The 24,511-nt window shown below is 33.2% G+C and overlaps 1 protein-coding gene and 1 long non-coding RNA gene across 3 annotated transcripts in view; one reads left to right on the top strand and one right to left on the bottom strand.

Annotated features, from left to right (window-relative positions):
• On the bottom strand, nt 1–24,480 carry LOC128894613 (uncharacterized). Its single transcript, XR_008461609.1, has 2 exons — nt 21,491–24,480; nt 1–448 (listed from the first exon to the last, which is right to left on the bottom strand). It is a non-coding gene; the product is annotated as an uncharacterized LOC128894613 (long non-coding RNA).
• Nucleotides 1–24,511, top strand: part of LOC128889488 (aminopeptidase N) — a 79,351-nt gene that overhangs the window by 14,176 nt on the left and 40,664 nt on the right. The window contains exon 1 of one of the 2 annotated variants that reach the window (XM_054147199.1): nt 10,621–10,640. The exons of the other annotated variant lie outside the window; for it this stretch is intronic. Within the exon in view, the coding sequence (XP_054003174.1) occupies nt 10,636–10,640 (5 nt within the window). The 5' untranslated portion in view covers nt 10,621–10,635. Of the gene's footprint in view, nt 1–10,620; nt 10,641–24,511 lie in introns of those variants that run through there. 2 annotated transcript variants of the gene reach the window in all.

Raw genomic sequence — 24,511 nt, 5'->3', positions numbered from 1 at the left:
TAAGTTTCTTCTTCAAGGTTTCAAGATCATGCCATCCTGTTACGATCGACTCCTATCTGTTCCTTGGCTTAGGTAATGTTAGAATGATTTTATAGGGGGATCTTTCGTTGCTCTAAACTCGCTTCTGAGTTTAGGTAATTACCCAAGTCAATTGACCGTTTAGTGGAGCGGCCGATAAGACGAGACGATTAGAATGAACAGTTGGAAGTATCGTGATCGCGTGGACGCGTGGACTGGTCTGTTCTGGTGCCCACGGGAAACTGAATTATTGGATGGAATTATTCACACGAATAGCGACTGGACGGATGCTTCGTGTACGGAGAATGCATTACATTTACTTTTTACTTAATTCACAGCTGTTCTTGGGAGCTTGTGTGCATTTCTTTTTAGAAGTATCTCGGTGTTGGTTCGGCTATTTTGCCCACTTAGACCACCGTGGACGAATTATCTAGAAGGAAAGACGTAATATGATTATTCTACTGAAAATATTAATTGGTTAGGATTGGGTTGTCCAGAAAGTTCGTGTCAATTTTTAAGAAACATTCAAAGGCACACTTGAATTTCGATATATATTAGGTCTACTGGAAAGTTCTGTCCGATCCGGTTGCAACAAGTTTCAACAAGTGTGAGTATATTTATTAAAAATGATATACAAATTACTATCACGCTAGCACGATGCCATAAATAATGATAAAAGTTATATTATTCAATCAAACTTATTCGAGGTGTGAAAAATTTATTATTTTGTTGTATTCTAAAAACGGACAGAACTTCCCGGTAGACCTAATATTTATTGAATTATATAGGTACCATTTTTTTTTCACAACCTTTGCACCTTTTAAGGAATGTATACATGTTATTTGTTTTCAACCATTTCGATATATTCAGACCTGTACAATCTACCAAAAATCGACATGGACTTTCCAGGCAACCCAATAATATGTGATATAAAGGGTTTTTCAGAGGAGACTTTAGAATCTTGAGTTTTAATGACAAAATACAACTGTTGGTTATTTTGTTATCTTTCATGTTTAATTGTAATCATGTGTAATTTCATTTAAAATAAAAGAAACGGATGTATTTAAAACAAAATCCTATAGTACACAAAACTTCTAGTGATTTCAGAGAAAATGCCACACTCCAAAAAGTATGGGATACAATTATCATTATAATTTCTAACAGCTCTGCGAGATCAATCACTTATCGTTTGGTTGGAGTGATTAATTCATGAACGTACAAGTGATCAAGAAATAATTTCAATTTGGAAGATAAAATAAAAATGAAGCAGAAATGATCCAATTTATAAGTTTAAGCAAACATTTTTAACAGTATCTTTTTTCTTTTTTTGTTAAGTATTACTTGATAATTGTATTATGTTAGTATCTTATTTTGTTTGCCCACATCAAACCTCTTTTTCTAGGCTCTCTTTAGAAATATTCAACATGTATTTTGCACTTAACGGTTTAAAGTGTTTGATAATCAAATAGAAATTTACGTGAACTAAAACAGATAAATTAAGGCAAACTGAGAATATATCTCTCTTTGCTCTAAACATAAGACAAAGAAAGAAAAAGTTAAACTATAATGGATACGCATATTATATTATGAAACTCATTTTCTTCACACGACTGCACAAATTTGAGAATACTTAATAATCCCGAATGTATCTTTTTTTTTATTTAAGAGGTTCACGAAGCCCGCACTTAATAAAACATTTTTCAAAACTGCACCAGGTTGTATATCCAACGTTCTTCTAATTGGGATATTGGAAATTGTATGTACCGAATAGACACTTGTCCACCTGCGGATATTGAACTACTGAGACTAGATCAAATTATATTTCCCAAGGTAGTGCCTAGCCGATTGAAACGTGAAAGTGAACGCCGTGCTACGATTAGGAAATCTATCCACTGATTTGTCAAGTTCTGCATCATTAATATTGTAATTATTTAGTTGCCATTAAACAAATATGAGTATACAAACTGTCCTACCAGAAACAGGACGGCTAACTATTCCATTTAGGATTGATCCTAAAACATGAGCGCTGTGCACCTCTCTAAATATAACTTTTGCATAAAATTTCTATTTAGTATCATTCTGATATGTTTTCTCATATTTTCTCATATTTCTAGTTACCATAAATAGATGTACATCCACGTTCTATTAATAATAAATCTAATTAAAATTGTGTTTATTATTTATTATGACATAATTAATTAATATGTTCATAAGTGTATAGTAAAATTGTGTTTAATATTAAAGTGTATTTCATTATGGTTTACATAAGTATATTAATACAAATAATATTTAGTTGTTTGATCCCACTATTTTTTTAAAATAATAATTCAGTTCTCCGAATATATTTTTGAGCTGAGTTTTGAAAACGAAAAAAAAAAACAAGAGGTATATTTAACTTATGGTCAATAGAGTGAGCAACGATTACAAAGTGGGAAGTTCTCAGTCCCCTAGCGGTTGTTACAACTAAGGTTGGCTGTGTATCCAATAAACAAGTCGTCAACATTTTAGAACTTTTTCATCGAATAATGTCGTTCTACTCTATGAAGTGGAACACCATAAAATTGACTAGCTAACCTGGACAAACTTTCTCCTTTGATGCAGTATACGTTGTGCACTGTGGTTTTTTCAGTATTTCTTTTTTCCTCCTATATCTATTTCTTACATTTTATGTTTTCTACGACATAGAAAAATGGTAGTTTCACTGATAAGTCAAAAATAGCGAGAATTCACGTAATATATCAAGTGGATAACGAATGTTAAATAAAAGGAGATTGTTTAATTACGATTGTATACAATGATCTGTAGCTGTCACAGTATATCAGGGCACTGAAATATAATCCAAACTGTATTTGTAACTGTTATTGAAAAGAAAAGAATATGTTTTGAGTAAAGTAAAATTACGTAAGGTCCAATGAGTATAGATAAAAATAATAAGTATGTACTATTTTTATATTAATATATTATATATATTTTGTACTATTCAATTATCCAAGCGTTACAAAATATCTGTAATGTAAATACTCTGGCTTTACATTGTCAGTGGAGAAGATTGATAGCAAAGAATAATCGTAGACTTTCGAGAGGTATTATAGAATAGAACTAAAACTCTTGTAAATTCGTTTAATTCTTGGATTAATTTCGTTATCTTATTTTGATTTCTTTTTACAAAATTCTATCTTGCGCAAATGTAAATTATTATATTGTTTTAAACACTAGAAACACGAGAAATGTAAATATTATTATGTATTACCTAAGTTATATTAAGTTGGTTTTATTCGTTGTCTGTTGTTGCAATAGATTTCTGCCCCATTTTTAGTTCAAAAGAAAAATGTAAGAATGTATGTATGATTAAGTCTTAAAGGTAACAATAAAAGAATTTACAAAGAAAATGAAATATACATTCAAAAACATTATAGTTTTCCTTTGCTCACAGTATATAATATATGAGCTGTTACATTTGAAAATAGAATAAGTCCACTTAAAAAAAAAAATGAGTAACGGTAATTCAAGTAAGATATAGATACCTTTCCTTCATACTTGTAATCATTTATTCAATGGAATACAATTTTTTCATAAAGTAAACAAGAGAATTTTGGCTATAAAATGTTATCACAAAATTATTTTAATATTTTTTTTTTGTTTTTTTTTTTCAATTACATATTTAACGTCGCATCAACCTTTGGTTATTAATGACAGTTTAATAATTTTTGTTTGACTGGAATAAGTCTATATCTATGACAAGAGAAAAATACAACGATATAATGAGTTTACTGCCTTACATATGACCTACTCTTATCATGAATACTTCGCTATGTTAACTCTAAAGGAGAAATAAGTTTAAAATTTAATATTTAAAAATTTTTACTTATCTTAGCGAAGTAATTTACATTATTTTAATTAATAATCATGAATGGGGACATTAGATTAAAGAAAGTTGCAGGGATAATACGAACATTCAATAAATCAGAAGTTTACAGAAATTGTTGTTTAATGCAACATGAGACCGTTAAAATGTGTAATTAGTAAGAAAAAGAGTATAAAAATATTTACATCGTTGCATGGCGAAAGAAGAGATTTTTACTGTTGCTTGAGCACTGTACTGTAGAACACGTACCGGAAGTTCTCGCTGCATACGAGGTATTAAGATGGAAAAACGTTGTAATCTCGGCGAAGCATGCGTGATGACTTATCGCGCGGCTATCACAGATTTCCGTTGCTGCTCGGCGTAAGGCCAATTCTAAGAGCTCTCACAAACTGATAGCTTTACCCGATTGACAGTCATTAACGACGGCAAATGTCATAAGAGTTCACACGTAACTATGTGACAGCCCACGGCCTTGCTTTCTATAGTGATTACGACCTTCTGTCTTACGACCTTATAATTAACAATCATAAGCAAAAATATATATTCTGCCCTCCTGTATCCTGTATTTATTTAAGTTTTTCAACTACACAGCCATAGTCATTACACTGACGCTTTCTTTTTCATTATACGCTTCTCACTATCGCTCTCAGCCTTCTTCTTTTCGTTACTCCATAGTTATAATACTGTTTGCAGTATCTCTTACATTACACTACAGCCTCTAAGGGCTATTCTACCTTTTGAAGTATAGTGGTATCAACATATTTTATACGTCCTTTAAAAAGCATTATGGTTTTCCTTTGCCTTAAAATTGTAATATACAGGGTGTCTCAGAATTAGCGTAAGAAACGGAAATGGGAGGTAGCTGAGACGATTCTGAACCACAATTTCCTTTGCACAAATGTCGGATGGTGCTTCTTTTTTGAATTATTAATGAAAAACCATCGACCAATCACAGCGCCCAAGTAGCACGCGCTCGAACCAAGATACTCGCGACTGAGCGCGCGCTACTTGGGCGCTGTGATTGGTCGATGGTTTTTCGTTAATAATTCAAAAACGAAGAACCATCCGACATTTGTGCAAAGGAAATTGTGGTTCAGAATCGTCTCAGCTACCCCCCATTTCCGGTTTTGACACTAATTCTGGGACACCCTGTATTACACAATTTCAAATACATTTTGGATTATGTTTGCGTGCCTTGATATACTGCGATAGCTACAGAACATTGTATAAAATCGTAATTAAACGATCTCCTTTTTATTTATCGTGCGTTATCTATTTGATCTATGTATATCACTAAACCAATTAATTAGGAAAGTTAGGAATTTTTTCTTTGACATTCGTTAACAATTTCGATGCCATCTTTTTGCGAGGTCAGTTTACGTAAAGCTATCGTATCAAGATCATTTTATAATGTCAGTGGCCTTGTTTCCTACTTTAGTTAAGACCTTCGGTCGTGAAACTCGTGTTGCAATTATCAGTCATAAAGGAAAATGTACCTTGTTCCTTCTAGAATAAGTTGGATTCTCGAACTAACAAAGTTAAGAACTCCTTCTTCGGCATCTATCCAACAATTTCGATGTTACTAATTATTCGACAAAATAATTTCTTTCTCTTTTCTCCTGTTTTCTTTTCAATTTTGCTAATTGTATAAATTCGTGTTACGTTTATTCCAACCATTTACCGAGGATAAACCTAGGCGCGATGATAAAACGTTTAACAAAGATAATCGAATACGTGTTTGCGTTAGGCTGTACCATTTGTTCTGAATTGGATCTACATTCTATTATGTGTACAAGCAGTCACCTTTGCAATTTCAAGAATCTCGATGACCTGAATTAATTGGGGTACAGTATGGTTCGTGTAAGGGAATGTTCAGATAATGGATTAAGATTTATTACGAAACAGTAGTGGTAGTGTTAAATGGGAGTTTGCAATTTAATTGAATCCTATGAATTATTCACTTCCTGAAGATGAAGAAATGTGACGGTAATTAAACATTCGTAGAAATAGATAAATAGTGGCTTGTGTTTTTAACGGGGATTATTAGATCACGCATTTTATCCATTCACGGTGTGCCTTAGAATGGAAATCTTATACAGAATACATTTTACAAATTCATATTGTTATATTAATATTTCATTCTGCATAAATGTTCTGTATACACCAAGCATACAATTTCCCATATTTGCATTCATCACATATGATAAAATCCCCTAACTAGTGATTACCAACATTTATTTCTTCTTTTGTTATCATAAACTAACTTTTAAAAACAATCACCAAGCATATATTTTCCATATTTGCATTCATCACATATCCTAAAATCCCCTAACTAGTGATTACTAATATTTATTTCTTTTCTTCTCATAATAAACTAACTTTTAAAGCCAATGACCAGCAGTAATATATATTTCATATAAATTGGTAAACTTCTTTTCACAATATGCACAAGAATTGAAATACGCAGGGAAAAAAGGGAAAGCGGAAAACAACTGTTAGTACCTGTTAGTAATTTTTTTTTTGTTGAAGGAAAAATAATTTTTTACCTTAATTGCTATCACAATTGTCTAAAAAAGTATTAATTAACATACCTTATACGAAGAAAACTAATCAAGATGACCAATACGAAAGAAACGTTCTTTGAAAACAAATTTCACATAAGTCACACATGCCACACAGTGTACAAATGCTTATCGAAGTTTATATTTACAGCAATTAAAAACGCAATTCAACAGCCACGTTTACAAACACCATTTTCGTTCTCCCAGGCTCAAATATCGTTATTTCGAGGGATCAAATAGCTCGATGTTAAGTAAATGTTTGTTAATCGTTAATTTATAACGGTAAGCAAAAGTATTCGGGAATAAATGTAAATAAAAATAATTACAACCAAAGGTATACTCGTTCTTGCAAATAACGTTTAATGAGAACGTTATTAACGTTATAATTTTCAATATCGAATGTAATTGGCAGCGTTTAAATTACTTCTTGCCGATTATACAAATAATATTTCTATTCGAATAAATAATTTCCCGATAGCGATTATTTTCGATTAAACACAACCTGCGTAAATGTTTCTTAATCCCTTTTGAAGATTTAAAGGGAAATAGTATGACCGAATACTATTAATACATTCCACTAGAGGCACATATTTTCTCATGCATGAAATTTAATGAACCGATATCGTTTAATTAATGCATTGGTGTCAGCTATAAGTGTTCAGTCCACTTCGTTTACTCAATCACAGAATTTTGTGATATTGGCTGCAGTTAAAGTGTCAGTTAATCTGTCATATTAGAGAACATGTTAATGTAATTGCACTTAGTGTTAGACACATGAATAGATTGACATTGCTGGCATATTATCATTGATTTTATCAATTTTATTTGCAAATCATTACGTTTAGATGTGTGTATATGTATAGGATGTTGAATGAGAAATTTGATTGAAAGAAGATAAGAAAAGACAGATTGGAAAATGCAAGAACGACGAGCAACTGCACTCTAATAGTTCCAAATGTTTACTGTACTTATAAGGTACTTGCTGCGCCCTCGGTTTCACCCGCATGGAATACTATTCTTATTCACGTACGTGGAATAATTGCTGCTGTGTTTGTGTAAGTATGTAGTTAGGTATGTCGTAATAGATGAACGCATTTAACTGGGTTAGGGTAGAGGTAAATGTTTATATGTAAATGTTAACGGTGAAGTCGGTCGTGTGATGAATGACCTATAATTCATTACTTTGTGAATTATTTTCATTTTTCATTTTTCATTCTCTTAAACTATGCGATCAAATAACATGCTGTGAAGAGCAAATATTATTATAATATAATATAATATTAAATTTCTTCATGAAATTTCTCAGATGACAAAATGATTCCTTTTTATAAAAATTAATACATTACACCTAATAAATACCCTTAAAGTTCACCTTATAATTTTCAATCCATTTTTAACATAAAAAACGTTATTGTGCTTTAAATATTAAAGCTAGGTACATCGTGTCGCTGACTTTTTTTAGATCTATTGATAACCAATATGTTTATACTACATTATTTTCATGTACGCTGACCAACTATTTGATGAAGTAGCCAAACAAAGCTTTTCTCCCGACTTGATTTACAAATTTTGAGATTTCAAATTGAGAACGTATTCTTATCGAAATAAAACATAGTTGTAACTATGTCACTCAGGGATAGTGTAGTTTTCTATTACTGAAAAAATTCTTAAAATCGATTCAGTAGTTCCGGAGATTACCCACTCCATAGAAGCAAATTTTACCTCTTTATATGTACATCTATACTAATATTAACATACTGTATAAAGAGGTAAAGTTTGTTACTAATAGAGCTGTCGGAAAGACCGAACATTCAAGCGGCTTTCAAGCCGAGTCAAACCGGGATCCGATTTCCGAGCCGAGTCGAGTACTTGAATCTTTCAAGCTACACGAAAGAAACCAAGTAACTTGAATTTTTCAAGCTACCCGAATAGAATCGAGCGGTCCGAAAAAACTAAGCGGCCCGAAAGAACCGGGCAACTCGAATGGTTTCAAGCTTTTCCGAGTACACATGTTAATCCGCCGCCGGGCAACAATGGTATCATAAAAAGGACGTAGCAAGCTAGACCCAAAGAAGGTCGACGATCATTTTCCGTATTTCTTATCGGATCTTAACGGATGTATTACCAATCGATTCCTTATGTTATCCCGATGAAAATGGTACCAGACACGATACAATTCGAATTATTTAGAAAGAAATTATAAGGAAAAAAATGATTTGCACGCTTTTTGTCTATCTTCGTTAAAAATAGTCCGATTTACGTAGTGTTTAGTAGCGTTTTCATCAGAAAAACGTAAGGAATCCATCGGCGTCACTCCCGTAATAATACGATGCATATGAAGTGAAATCGGGTGATTACTGAAAGCCATAAACCAAGGGTTGAAACATCCAAAGCGCACGTGTGCCGACTTTAACCCACGACGGACCTCAAAGGGGCCGAGCATTAAAGTGTGAAATGTTTGTCACGATATGTTCACTTTTTGTTGTTTTTTATAAAAATTAAAGAAATAAATTGCACTACTGAATTCCTGATGTTATACTGATGAAAATGGTACCAAACACGATATAATATCGATTAATTTTAATTATTAACAAGACAAGCGTAGATTTGGAAAAAGATTTTTCTATAATTATTCGTGTAATATAAATTCTACAGACCACGCTGTTACACATCAGAAAAATCTTTTTCCAATTCTACGCTTGTCTTGTTAATAATTAAAATTAATCGATATTATATCGTGTTTGACTCGGCTTGAAAGCCGCTTGAATGTTCGGTCTTTCCGACAGCTCTATTAGTAACAAACTTTACCTCTTTATATGTTAATATTAGTATAGATGTGCATATAAAGAGGTAAAATTTGCTTCTATGGAGTAGGTAATCTCCGGAACTACCGAATCGATTTTAAGAATTTTTTCGGTAATAGAAAACTACACTATCTCTGAGTAACATAGGTTGTTTTGTTTTGATAAAAATACGTGTTTAATTTGAAATCTCAAAATTTGTAAATCAAGACGGAAGAAAAGCTTTTTATATGTTAATATTAGTATAGGTGTAGATATATTGATTACGGGTAAAATATTTCCTTAATTTTGCGCTGTTTGCAGTGATTGTAAATAGTACAATTTATTTAATTCTCCTCATATATTCTTCTCAATTCTTAATTTGCCTTATTTTCCTTCTTATCAACGTAATGGTTATTAGGTTCAGGCACATATTCATAGATGCATATTCAGAGGTTGAATTAATTAATAAATGTAATTAACATTTTGACTATGGATGACGCACACATGGTTTATTGAGATTTGCATATGAACATGTTTAAAAATAAATTCATAACACAGTATAAATCGTTCAAATATGCCATACTTGATGTTTTAAATTAAAAACATGGTGTACGTTTCAAGTTTTATGCACTAAAGGAAAAATACTAACTTTTATAATGTGTTAGAATATGTAACTAATTTCACCTTACGAAGAATACTAAGTTTTCATTTTCTAAACATTTGAAAATCACTGATAATCGCATATTGACACGCTGACTACCAAAACAAGACTGCTAACTTTTGTAAATTTTTGTATGACACTGCAATTTTGTTGTGAGTTGATTGGAAACTACAAAACTTAATATTTTTTACAGTATTCATTATTTCAACCTCATCAGAATTCACGAATCTTATCCCGATTTATTTTCTTTAACATCGTATCTGTGAAATAAATTTTGTTAATTTCTAGTGAAAAATCCTATCATCTATACATGGGTGACGTGGCAGTCATCGCATTAAAAAGTTTACACTATCCCTTCCCTCAAAAATTCCTTGAAAATTTCTAGTTATTGAAACAGTTGCAATTGCAACAGTCCAACGCGACGCGTTTAAAGGAAAAGACGCGAAAACTCGTCTCGAAGCCAGACTATCAATTACCACGTGTAATTAATAGACTGCGGATCTTTAGGCAAAACAAAATCTTTGCAAGCGTACCTATACAATTTTAACCTAAATAAGAATTTATTCTACTCTGCAATAAATTCTACCTTCAATACATTTTGTAATTTCTTGCACACTCAAATTTCCTATAAATGTATAAAAATCCGCAGTCTAATAATTCAAGTACACCCAGTACAAAGAAGTTCAAGCAATACCGCCCCGTCTATCACAGTCGACCGTCCAGATGCGTGTTAAAAATAATCCCTACATGAGGTAAGTTATATTCGAGCAAATGTCAGCATACGAAAAACATTGATTGTTCGTCGCAAAATATTCCACGAATCACTGGGCACGTTTAAACGGTGGATCGAAAATGCTCGTACCTCAGAAGATCCGTGCGTTTTCTCAACTTATGCGCTTCCGAATAACCGGTTCCAAAGCGTCCGAATTTTCAGCAGCTATTTTTACATACCCCGTGCAACGAGGTTTTCGTCAACTGGTCCCGTTCGTTCCACGAGTGTGTACACACGATTTGCACTCCGACGAGCGACGGTTGCGAATTTCAATCAGTCGTGTTGTTCGTTAACTTTCACACGGTATTCCTTTCGACGCGATGTTGCACGGGGGAATCAGTGTCCGACGTACGTTATGTACCTTATGAGGCTACAGTGAAACCAACGATCAATGCCAATGAACCTTCGTGGTAGAAGTAGAAACGAAATGAGCTGAAGTCGCGCATAATCGCTGTCCTCGTATGAATTATCGTTCTCCGATGTACGATGCACTTGTGTTCACATGTATGTACAGGGTGATTCCAAGAACTGGGACAAGGCGGAAACAATTGATACAGGAAAACGTCGAAGACTATTACGGGGACTCTCTTCTGATTATATAATTTCTTAACACGTTGACGTCACTCACATATGAGGACAGTGCTTTTCACTGAAGAAATAAAAATATTAATTATCGATATTAATCCTTTGCACTCGGATGTCTCTTCTGGGGAGACATCGTAAGTACAGGCAAACTTTATTAGTGATTACACAGGAGAAACTTATGTGTATGATTTCTTGAAGGTTTCTATTCAAATATCACGAAAAATCAAATAAAAACATGGTACATGTATTAAAATATACACCCTCGTCCAGAAGTATGTGGACACTTCCTTAATAGAAATAAATATCTAATAGAAGTTGCGAATCTATTAATATTAATTGTATCATTTATGTTTCGATATGTTTATGTTGCATTACCGAATTGATTTTTTTTTTAAATATCACATTAGTAATGATAAAAAACTATAGAGATAATTAGATAATGCTACAATTTCTTTTACCAAATTTGGATACTATTAGGGTGAACAAAATGTTCGTGCGTTTTTTACGTTGTTTCACTATGTGCAATTTTTTGAAGTCATTCAAATTACCTTATAAGCAAGTGTTATATATCATTTTGTAGCTTTCGAAAAGCTCATTACGGTATCATTAAGCGTATCGCTATCGGTACATCATTACAGTAAATTACAGGCTTTATAAGTTACATTATGTAATACGACATGATTCCTGTTTGTACATTCTGTAACAAAATGGCTCCGAGTGCAAAGGGTTAAGTACCAAAGAAAATTGAATGAAATACTTGAATTTCGATGAAGTTACCATAATAATTATCACGATAAATGTTTGATTATGTAATTTCCAATAATCTGTGAACAATATTTAATCACCGCAGAAATTTTCAAGAGTATTAGTCTGGCAGTCAACGTGTTAATTCGGCGCAATGCGGAGTGTGACGAGTTCATGGACGTTCGGGACAAAATTCATAATTTTTAAACTAATCAATTTTGTTTACATAAGACTAGTGTCAATTACATCATTTATGTTTCGGTATGTTTATGTTGCATTAGCGATCCTTGTCTGTACTAGATCACTTTTTTGTGATTGGGTTGCAGTGTCGTTATGGGTGTTAGAAAATTAAATTATGAGTATTTATTCGCAATCTTATATGTTGTTCAAATGATAATAATGTTTCTATGCTTGAAAGCGCACAACTTTGTAACGCTATGCCTGAAGACGTTAATCACACTTCGATTAGGAGGAATTTAATTACGTTTCGGTAACCGTAAGCTTTTACGCTGTAGACATTAGGATTAAATTTATCGGAAAGATTAGAAAACAAATTGTGGAATAGATATTAATTCGGTTAATAAAATGTTTGAAACTTTATTAGGATAAGAAAAACTAGATAAGAGAAATCGTATAAAAATATACAGTGCCACTTATAATCGCACACTCTACGGTTCAATTTTTGCTCGTTAAATGATAAAATCGATAGAAACGAATGCACGCGATATAGAGGCAAATAATCAAAACCATTGAACATTCTTTTCTAATTTATAGAGTCACATAGATATATAATATATCTTCATAGTTACGGCGCCATTAATTTCGATACGTTTCAGTTTTCGAGAAATGGATTCCGTTAAATATATATGTAGTTTTCAACTTGTCGTCGCGTAAAGCACTGAACGTGTTTCTTTTTTTCAATATTATGTGACTCTATTTGGTAACCGTACTTGTCTCAATTATATTTTACTATGATAATAATAATCGATAATAATAAACGATTAGTGAAAACTGTTCGAAGAACATCAGCGCAGTTAACGATAAGTTCAGCGCATAAAGTTATATAGTTCCTTTTTATGGTTTCAATTTTCATATTTTATATATTTTAATTACTAAACTGAATTGATGAGTTAATTACGAAGGTTAGCAATATATTTAATGCATTCTATTGCTTCGTTTCTGTTTTCAATTTTTTCTTAATTATACTGTTAATTAATTAATTAATTAATTTTGTCTCTACGAGAAATGTTAATTTACATGATTTAAGTAAAACATGCACATATTGCGAGAGAAATATAACAAGGATCAATATTTCCCAGTGTCAATGCAAGCTTTATTTTTTAGAACATTTCAATTCCTTCATTTGAATAATTTTCAAATTTACAGTAGTTGCATTAATTACAAACAAAATACAACACTGTTCATAGCTACTTATTCTATGCACGAAATTCATTTCATATGTATATTTGAATGATAAATTAATTACATGTATGTTTATGTTTTATTCTTATTAAATTAAACTATATACATATACGACGTTTATGCAAAAAGAAGAAGAAGTAATAAAATAAGGAAATATATAAAATAGTGATGATAAAATGGCATCGGCATAAAACTCAATTTGTATGGTTTAATTTGCACAAGCAATAACTGTTTCATTGAAGGTTAAGAATTTTATTTGCATTAAATTTATTAGAATGCAATCGTTTACTAGGATATAATTTCTATAGCCACTAGTCTTATATATTAGGTCTACCGGAAAGTTTTGTCCGTTTTTAGAATAAAACAAAATAATGAATTTCTCATACCTTGAATAAATTTTATTGAATAATATAATTTTTATCATTATTTATGACATCTTGCCAGCGTGATTGTACTTTGTATATCATTTTTAACGAATATTGGCATACTCATTGAAACTTGTAACAGGAACGGACAGAACTTTCCGGTAGACATAATAATTGTCATAAAAATTCTTCAAATTAACAAATTCATTAAAATTCCCAATTACGATGAAAATTTCTATCTTAACATGATGTTTGCTTGAGAAAAATAAATATTATACTTTTTACGTACCCAAACGTGGAAATGTGGAATTTTGATTTTAATAAATAATTGGTCTCAAGATGAATTACATCCACGTCTCAAAAATAACGATAAACATTGGTTCTCCTTATTTTACAAAACAATTCCATTGATTCGCACGTGAAACCAAAAAGAAATTTGAATACTCACGGCTTCGGAGAAAGAGTTTAGGCGATTCCTGCTTGTGCTTGCCACTAAATGATAGAGATACAGCTGAGAATACTTCGTTCAATTATCCGTGTCCTCAAAATTTAACTTTGCAATTAATCGACGAAAACGCAAAGGTACAACCGCATCTCGCGACACTGGTCACTTCATTGTTGAACGAGACGCGTTTCATGACTGATGCGTGCCACATGCGAGATAAACTGGAGCACAGCATTAAGAAAGGTATACTGCTCGACCACGTGTAATTGGTCCGTGTGCCGCGCCTTTCGAGTATTTCAAAGATACGAATAACCATTTCTATGATACAATCTACACGTTCCATTATTACAATCTATAATATTCCACTAACACATTCGCAATCAGCGAATTTCACCTTTCTAATACCGAGTACCGACGGAAATAATAAAATTCTGAAGCTGGACATGGCGAGTTTGTATCGTTAGAGCGAAGATAAAAATTGCAAAATATTTTTTGAAATATCAATGTTGTAAATATGTAGTGTATAAGATAAAAAGATTTACATAACTTTTTCATCACCAGGAATAGAATTTGAAGTGACGTGAATTCACGTCTGCGGTCGCGAATGTGTTAAGAGGTTTCATTTTAAATTCCGCGACATTTGTAAATCGTCAAACATATATAGGAATAAAAGCTATACGATTTAGAGGAGGAGACTCGAGTAAAATGGAAATAGAAATCGATTTTTTTGTTGTTGCATAAATAAACGTAGCTATAAAAGTCCCAGGTCGAATTTCGACGATATAACGACTTTATAGCTGCATATCTATCTGCGTCTCAGAGTTACACACATACTACAGCTTAAACTTTATCGCGATTTTTTCAGAACTACTTTTCGTATACATATTTAATGCAAAGTGAAAACTGGAAAAATAGAAGTAACATGAATTAAAAATGTACTTACATATATCAGACTATACAATTGTTTTAATTTAGATTTACGTCTTATTATAATAAATGCATTGAAATTCAAAGTTTAGAGTGGTTATATTTCATACGGTATTTACTTTTAAGCTTTAGATTAAATCGAGTCGTTAGCCTTATCACACATGATAAGAAAAAAAAGTCCAATAATATTCTAACTAAAAATCATGCATATTTTCTAATTATAAAAAATATCTACGCGAATATATTCCATGTTACTGCATTTTTATTAATCTCGTTTTAGTTCATTTAACCTTTACATTACTGGGTTTATTATAAGAAAGTATAACAGTAATTTGAATATTATTATTTAATTAATTTTTTTTATTTAATTGTATTATAAACTTGTAAATATTTTATAGTATTCAATCATGAATAATTTACGTTAGCAGATATAATGCTATACAGAACAACAAGAATATGTATGTACATATGTATATTACCAACTAGGATCAAAATTAATTACAGTTGAAACGTATAAATAGATTAATTTATTCTACACTTGTTCTGTTAAACAAATAATAAATACATAACTACATAATATTTACCATTAACGTATCAGAGAATTGTGCGTGTTTCACAAAATTATATAAATTTTCTTTGCCACATAGATCATCCATGATTCTATCGCAAAGCTGTAGGCAAACAGTGAATCCTCCACGAGTAATTGACTAGAAAGGTGCAATTGTGACACACTTCTTCAACGCAGATACCAATGGTTCTTGGAAGAGACAGTCATTGTCCTGCGTATGCCTATTCGTCGTTTATGCGACAACATAATATGCTAATTTGACGCAGTCGTGGGCTCCACCGAAGCTAGAGCTTATTTGCATTGTTAAACAGATAATGCGTTCAAACTAACTTCTATTTGTCCTAGATATTCGTGGAAGAATATGAATCCCCATATTCGACAAACAACTGATAGTCGAATACATAAATGGTATTCAATCTCTCGCGCTCGCGTAATCGAACAAACATCGATATCGATTTTTTCGAGAATGAAGTCGAGGATTTCCGTTTCCTAAAAACTAAAAATTACAAAAATGAAGAAGTGAAAGTATCGTTAAGTGTTCAAACGATTATATGGTATCAACACGATGATTAGTCACGAGTAAGCCCTCAAGTACTGAATACGAAATTACCTGACCGTCGTGTCGTATGGATTTTGGAGTCTTGTTTCAAGTAATAATGGGAACGACACAAATTTAAACTTTGTTCATGATTTATCTAATTTGATAGATCCAGAAATACACAATTATTCGATATTACTTAATATCCAATATGGAAAAGCAATTCAAGAGTTACAAAATGCTATATATGACATAAAATAATTTAAATACTTTTATTTACTTCAAATATTCGGTGAAAAAGTACACGGGAAGAACGAGGGAAAATTGAAATAAACCTTTGATTCACCCTAATATTATGTACAATACTTGATACGGTATGAGTATAATAATCTTATGAAACTCCTATAATAATAATAAAAGCTCTCATATCAAATATGTAAAATATTTGGCAATATATGAGCAATGTAAAAGCATGAATCAATACACAATTTATACAAAATAATCCAGCTACTTAATGATGTACATATTTGGACCAACATCTAACAATAAGGATAACCACATAGAACACAATCGCTAATAACCAAACGTCGTTGGTGCGACGTTAAATATGTAAGGAAAGAAAAATACAATCGACATATTCGTTTCTACCGCATGTACAAGTTCCTGAAGAGTAAACTTGCGTTACTGATTAACCCTTAAATGGACGATTTTTGTTTCACGTTTAAAAGAAATATATTTGTGTAATAGACATGTGTTACTGTCTAGGAAAAATAAGTAAAAAAATCTAGACATGAATTTACTATACTTTTTAAAATTCGTTCAGAAATAAGAACTAGTTGTCAAAATTACAAAAAAATAAAAGAAGGTCAATTTTATCTGTGATGTTTAGTATGTTGTTTAAAAACAACATTGTCCATTTAAGGGTTAATGAACCTGCACGCATTCAGGTGTGAAAGTACCAACATTTTTTCTAATTTTCTCGCCAGAATTACAACCTGCCCGGATATGCTACAATTTCCGATCCACCCTGTATACCTTAATTATTTTTATCTCTCATCGCAGACAAAGTTACAAACCGACAAAGAGAAAAGTAGTAAAGTGTTCGAATATTAAATTAACTCTGTATCTTTGAAGATTCAGATTCGTACAAGTCGAGTTAAACTTTTAGCGATCGCGATGGTGATACGTCAACAGTGAGTCGATACCCATCTCATGTGAGTAACGCAGGAAACAGAACGATTATTATGCCAGCCTGGCAGGCAATCTTGTGAGAACCGTAAGACGATTCATGTATCGACATTCCAGGATAGTTGCCAAGCAGGAAATATTTTTAAAAGGGGTGTAGACGACGATGCCGAATTGCTCGACGATGGAAAAAATCTATTGAACGGTACACGAGTCTCGAGAGTATAGGTACAGCCGCATTAGAAGTCTTTTTCTCATTACCAGTTTGCGGCGTCTTTTTCACTCATTTTTCTTGTTCCCCATCTCTGTTGACGTTTCGCAAAACACGTGTATTAATGGTTATTTTCGCGTATGCGCATGTTCCACATGATTTCTCGTTGGATTAAATGTTGAATACAAGACTTTTTTTCGTTTTGGAAATATTGGAGATTGCGTTGATTCCACAATTGAGGCAAGGAATTTTGTAGTCTTGTAGAATTTTGCGATTATATTTTATTTTGACATTGGTGCTCTACGTTCTTTATTTTCACGTTCTTGTAAACAACTGGTATTTCTTAGGTGAGCTTTTTATAGAGTTTAAGTTTCAATGACATGGAATTACGAATTTGTGAAATTGTAGGATTGAGAGATTGTAGAAAGGTACAATTGTGATAATGAAGAAATCGCGACATTGGAGGAATGGGAAATTGCGGGATGATGGGATTGTGAGATAGTTAAATTGTGGGATGGAGGGATAATGTGAACGTTGTTTTGTGAGATTGTGGGATTTTGGGAATCGTGGAATTGTTAGATTGTGGAATCATAGGATTGCGAGATCGCGAGTTTGGAAGATTATGAGATTGTGAAACTGTGAACTTGTAGAATTGTGATATTGCAATATGTAAAATTTCATAACATAGTTAAATTGTGGGATTGTAAGATGGCGTGAACGTGGTTTTGTGAAATTGTGGGACTTTGGGAATCGTGGAATTGTTAGATTGTGGGATCATAAGATTTTGAGATCGTGAGTTTGGAAGATTTTTAGATTGCGAAGCTGTGACTTTTTAGAATTGTGATACTGTAACGTGTTAAATTTTATATATTTAACTCAGTCGACGATATGCAAAACATGTATTGTAATTGTTATTTTCTCATATGTGCGTTTTCCTCCTGATTTATAGTTGGATAAGGTGTTGAATAGATGATTTTTTTCGTTTCTCAAGGTACAGCAATTCGTTTTAATTAAGCTTGAAGGTTTGAAGGGAATGGTATGTGTACTGGCTGATAGGCTTGTGTATTTACTTTGAATTGTGACCGGATGAGAATTCGTTTCGGACGGTGCTTACAAAGGAGTTAATAAACTGTAATTGATCATAATTGCTAACTCGGTTAGACTGCGTCTCGACGCTGCAATATATAGGTTACTTTGCTAAACAGTTTGGACTAGTTTCACATTAGTACGCAAAATCCACTTAATTATTTAATCCATGTTTATCGTGAAATTTCATTGCAGCGCGTGGCAGTCATTACACACAATGAAATACGGTGGTTCCAGAAAGTATCGGCACTCTCTCTCTTTTCCTGGAATATCTTTGCACTCTGAAGCGATATTTCAATTCGAAATACGTTTTTGGTGCCTTTTACGAGACAGAAGTTGTACATTTTTACGGAACTTTGAATGATTTAGTATAAGGAAGTTACAAAGAAGAAATGAAAATTCCTCAGCCATGAAAATAATGGCATACTTACAATTTGAACAATAGGATTGTATTTTGCTCGTTTCATGAATTTAGTTTTTGGTTGGAATTGGTAAAGTAATCATGTCTAGCAAAAAGAACGAGTTACGAGTGTTTGGACGGAATGAATTGTTTCTGTATATGTAATTTTAATTCATAAATTAATCATATCTCTGTATATAATTTCCTTTATAAATTAACTATATATCTATACAGAGTTTACCCGTTAAATTATGCCACCATTTATTAGGTATTCCTGGTAGTGCAATTAAAAAATGTTTTAGACAAAATTTTATCGGTTCTTGGTGAGTTATATGTTCGCATATTTCCAAACCTGAAAAAATGCCTTTTACGTAAAAATGTAAAGGTCACCTTGACTTTTTAGAATGGTTTAATAAAAATTATTTCTTACAAAATAAATCAGGTTACATCAGACGTTCGAATTGCGATTCATCTTCTACGATACAGAGCTCCGCTCTTTGTATTAAAGTTTTCGTTGTCGCCATAATTAGTGTCAATGTTTGGCGTGGCATTTTAATTACCATCTGATGTAACCTGACTTACTTTGTAAGAAATAATTTGTCATTAAAATTACGTTCCCACAAAATTTTCGAGTTCAAGGTCATTTCAATGTCGCGTCGTAGTATAATACACCATTGAATTCGTCTCGACATCAGCATCGACTCTATGACGTCCAAAACAGATGGTGCCATTTAAGAAAGTCGAAGTGACCTTTAGATTTTTACGTAAAAAGCATGTTTTCAGAATCAGACATATGCGAACATGTAGCTTATCAAGATCTGATAAACTTTTGTCTAAAACATTTTTTAATTGCACTGCCGGGAATACCTAAAAAATGATGATATAATTTAACGGGTATACCCTGTATAGTTTTAATTAAAGTTACTCACTGTACATATGTGTATCACAAACAAAGTTTCTATTACTGCTATTATTTTGATGAGTTTGTAATAAAACGCAACGGTTCAATTTACACAAATGCAGACGCGAGCATACCAGCCCAGAAACATTGATACGACGCCACGTACGTAGCTCAGGGTGTGATAATACCGTGCACCGTACCGTGTGTACATATTCGCAATCGATGTTGCAAACTCGTAACTTGTTCGCGAACGAACGAACGGAAAGTTAGATTGGTCGTAAAATCCAAGGTGCCAACGAGGAGACCGTGTCTGATGACATGGGAGGCTGTAACGGGCCAGAGGGCAGGTAGGGCGAGCACCTTTTTCTCATCAAGAACATGAATGGATGCGACATTAACGAGATCGACTGCCTTAACGAAAACCGATCGGAGGAATATTGGATTTTTAAGCGAGACCTAACCCAGACCTCCCGCGGACGGTGATTCGAATCGAGGTGATCCAATATACTTAAATGGATTTCGAGACTCTTGCACCGCGAAAGCATGGAATATCGTGTGTCATTCCATCGGGCCTCTATTCAGTGTACCAGAACCGAGACTGTGAATATTAAAAAAAAAGAGTAAAACCGAGGGAACGAAGATCATTGACAAGTTTGCTAGACCGTTATAGTATACTACCTTTAGTAATCTACTCTATGGTATTAAACTTTAATCTTTGCATACGATTCTGTCATTGTTCTACGAGTCTGCTTTTCGGTGATACTATCCAGAAGTTTGTCAACTTTGAGGTCATCGATTTCGTTGCTACCTTAAAGAACGATTTCATGTTCCCTGGGCATTGTAAAATTGTGGAATTGAAAGATTAAGACACTGTGACATTGTGCAACTGTGGGATTTGCTAGTTGTGACCAGTGGCCTCGGTGCAGTCGTTAAAATATTAATATTCGATAGACGCTACACGTCAAATTAATCTTGTGTGACTAGTGGAAGCACTCGAGTTCCTTGAATAGTGGATTCGTTACTTACCAATCTTTACAAACAAAGGTCGGTGCAGGCCTTGTAAACAATGCAATGATCCAATATACTTAAATGGATTTTAAGACTCCTGCACCGCGAAAGCGATACCATGTGTCATTTTATGATCGTGTGAGCCTTCTGTTTAGTGTTTGGGGAACCGAAAGAGATATTAAACAAAGAAAAAAGCCGAAGAAACGAAAATTTCTGTCACGTTTACTTTCTATACTTCTCACACTAGTCTACTTTGTAGTATCGAACTCTGGCTTTGCTATTTTATCACTCGTCGAGCCTATTTTCCCGCGATACTATCCATTTCTAGATTGGTTCGAGGTTCGCCAGGCAAGAGTGATGGAACGTGTTTGTGTTCTGATTTGTGACGAGTGGTCCCTGCTAGTATTTCCGAAGTGGTAGTTAGAGTGAAAATTAGTGTACTCACCATAGGTGCGGTTATTGAATTTGGATACTCGAGATGGAAAAATGGCGGTGGTCGAAGCGGCGGATGATCGACAACCGAAAGTATGGCAACCGTCTGCGAACGTTTCGGACTCTTCGATGCGCTCTGGCGAACGAGTCGTGTACTTCTTATTGGTAGGAGATAATGAAGACATGGCGCTACTAAATAAAAATTCTCTGACGGATGGAGCCGCAGCGGTGCGAGGTGTTTTTAAGCAAATTTATGACTGATCAGCTCTTGTTAGTGGTTAACGTATCTGTGTTTGTAGCTGTCATCCAGCTATCGTTATTTATACTTGTGCACGTTATCATACGAAGCGTTGGATGAACTGATAGATTCGTAAATAGCTGCGAGCCTGATCGTTTACCTACTAGACGGGAAGCTAATGCAAGCAAAGTCGTCCAATCGAATTGATCACATGAATAATATATAAGCTATAGTGTATAATACATGTGATGAAATGAATGCTGCCGATAATACAGACTAGTGTTTGTCAAGCTGTGGTCCGCGAGCTATCGGATGAATCGGGAAAGAGGATTACGTCACAATACCTTTCGACACATCGTGGTCAAAGTTACTTGGCAGAATTAGAAACGGAAACAAAAATGATCAGAAAACAAGTTTGCACAATAAAACAAAATGACAAGAATAAAAGATTAGCGATAAATATTGAATAATCGAAGATGAAAAACAGAGGTTTTATTAACTCTTTTCCTTCTGAGAGGAGATAGAGAATTTATTCTACTTCTTTGTCTACGAGTTTTTATTTTAGGAGATGCATAGGTTTACATTGAGATATTTGCAATTAATACAGTTATAGATAAATATCCTCCACTCATCGTCAGTATTATCATTATTAATGTGCACAAAAATATTTTACTCTGAAGTTAGCTTCTTCCGAACTATTCCGTTACTATTTAATTTAAAGTATTGATATTGAAAGACATGAAATGAAGAAGTTATTTACTTTCTAACTCCTATCATTATGATTCTACGATTACCAGTGTAAAAATGTGAAATATTAATTATTAAGGCACCAATTAATTGTAATTATGTTTTTGGAATAATTTAATCTCAAACTTCTTTTATTTGGTACGAGATATTTTCGTAACTATAAATATCTGTCGTATCGTTGATACGTCACGTTAAATTAATTGGACGTTAGACGTCATGAAATGTGATTAAGTTAAAACAAAAGAAATGTTGAAAGCTTATCGTAACAATTTATAGTACTATTTTTAAAATTTATATTATTATTTTAATTTATATTACTTTGAGATTTAACCAAATAAACCGTACTTTTATGTAAACGAAAACGATTACAACCTGTAGATAATTAATAATTAAATAGCACAAGCGTAGCATGTCCATGCGACGAAATTGCACGATTGTTAGGAAGATTAGAACTCTCGGCCTTCGAAAACCATAGAAACGCTCTGTGAAATTATTAAGTGTTCTAATTAATCTTTCCTTTTTTTGAGAGCAAATAATTTTTGGTATCAAAAACACTTATTTTCGGAAATAACTTATTCTCTTCAGACAAATGTAATTGATTTAAATATTTAGCCAGTGATAACGGTAGCGGGCTGTGTGTCGATAACCCAGCCAAACGTGAAAAATAGATAAGAGGTCAAATGGGTAATTCTCTGTACCGACCCGCACTTCACATCCAAGTTCCTAATATAGTATATGGCTCGGAGGGTGCTTATGGCCATTACATGTAACGGTAAGAAGGATCTTATCGCAAAGGAGGAGCAGAAATGTCAAATATAGCGGTAGGAACTGAATGTACATATGCTATGAAAGTGACCATTTATAAGATTCAGAATTTGTAGACACTCTTTCAATGACACTTTGAGTTTGCATGTTTGCAATAAGAAATCCTCTATTATTGTAACAAGCACTCGAAGCACTTGCAGTCTTTTCGTATACTTTGGTAATGATCGTTCTGTGTAAAATTTAACACATTGATAGCAACACCAGTAGATCTGTATTGAAGAGCTAGAGAATGCCTTTGGATTGAATTCAACATCGATTAGAACGTTTGAAACAAGTTTTCTCTTTCTTGTTTCGTGGATTTCGTATTGTACAAAATAAAGATGAGTAATTCACAAGTACTGTTATCATTTACAAGAAATATTTTTGTTTATATTGTAATCGGTGTGGTGAACTTTGGCGAAGTATAAGAGGAAGAAAAGGAGGAAGTCGAAGAGGCTTAGTTTGAGAATCGAGTTATCGCGTGTTATTCATTCAATCTCCAAGGAGGTAGCTCTCGTTATCCGATTATGCGATTTACTTTTACGAGCACACGTACTACAGGGAAGTAGCGTAAGTTGGGAGAGGGACGTGACACAAACGCAAGTGGATAATGACAGCGGTGGATATGGTTGGTTTATCAGTTATTCAGCGAACCGAGTGTCAGCGTGACAGATAACTGACCTTCCTTACCCAATTCTCGTATAACCAAAGGATTGGCCAAACCTTTAAGGGACCTTTCTGATTAAAATTCATGGAAACACAGGTTGTCTAGTGAATTTTTTTCAAAAAAGATAAAAAAGGATACAACATATGGTCACTTTTGTGGCATCCAGACACACATTATTCAAGTAATAGGTTGACTCATAATTATCCGACCTTCATAGAACAGAGACCTCGATAATATCGACGTGACTCTTTCCCTATGATAATAAGGCAAAGAAAATGTATGGGTTGTCCGGAAAGTCCATGCCGATTTTTGGTAGATGGTACAGGTCTGAATGTATCGAAGTGGTTGAAAACAAATAACATGCATACATCTCTTAAAGGGTGAAAAGGTTGTGGAACAAAATGGCACCTATGTAATTCAATAAATATATATTAAAATTCAAACGTGTTTTTGAATGTTTCTTAGAAATTGCCACGAACTTTCTGGACAACCTAATATTTTCATTTATTACACTGATGATTAGAAAAAGAAGTCCAATAACATTACAACTGAAAATCATGTATACTTTTTAATTGTAA

The sequence above is a fragment of the Hylaeus anthracinus genome, unplaced genomic scaffold (assembly GCF_026225885.1).
Source record: "Hylaeus anthracinus isolate JK02 unplaced genomic scaffold, UHH_iyHylAnth1.0_haploid 0, whole genome shotgun sequence".
Taxonomy (NCBI): Eukaryota; Metazoa; Arthropoda; class Insecta; order Hymenoptera; family Colletidae; genus Hylaeus; species Hylaeus anthracinus.
This window is presented reverse-complemented; position numbering and strand designations above follow the sequence as displayed.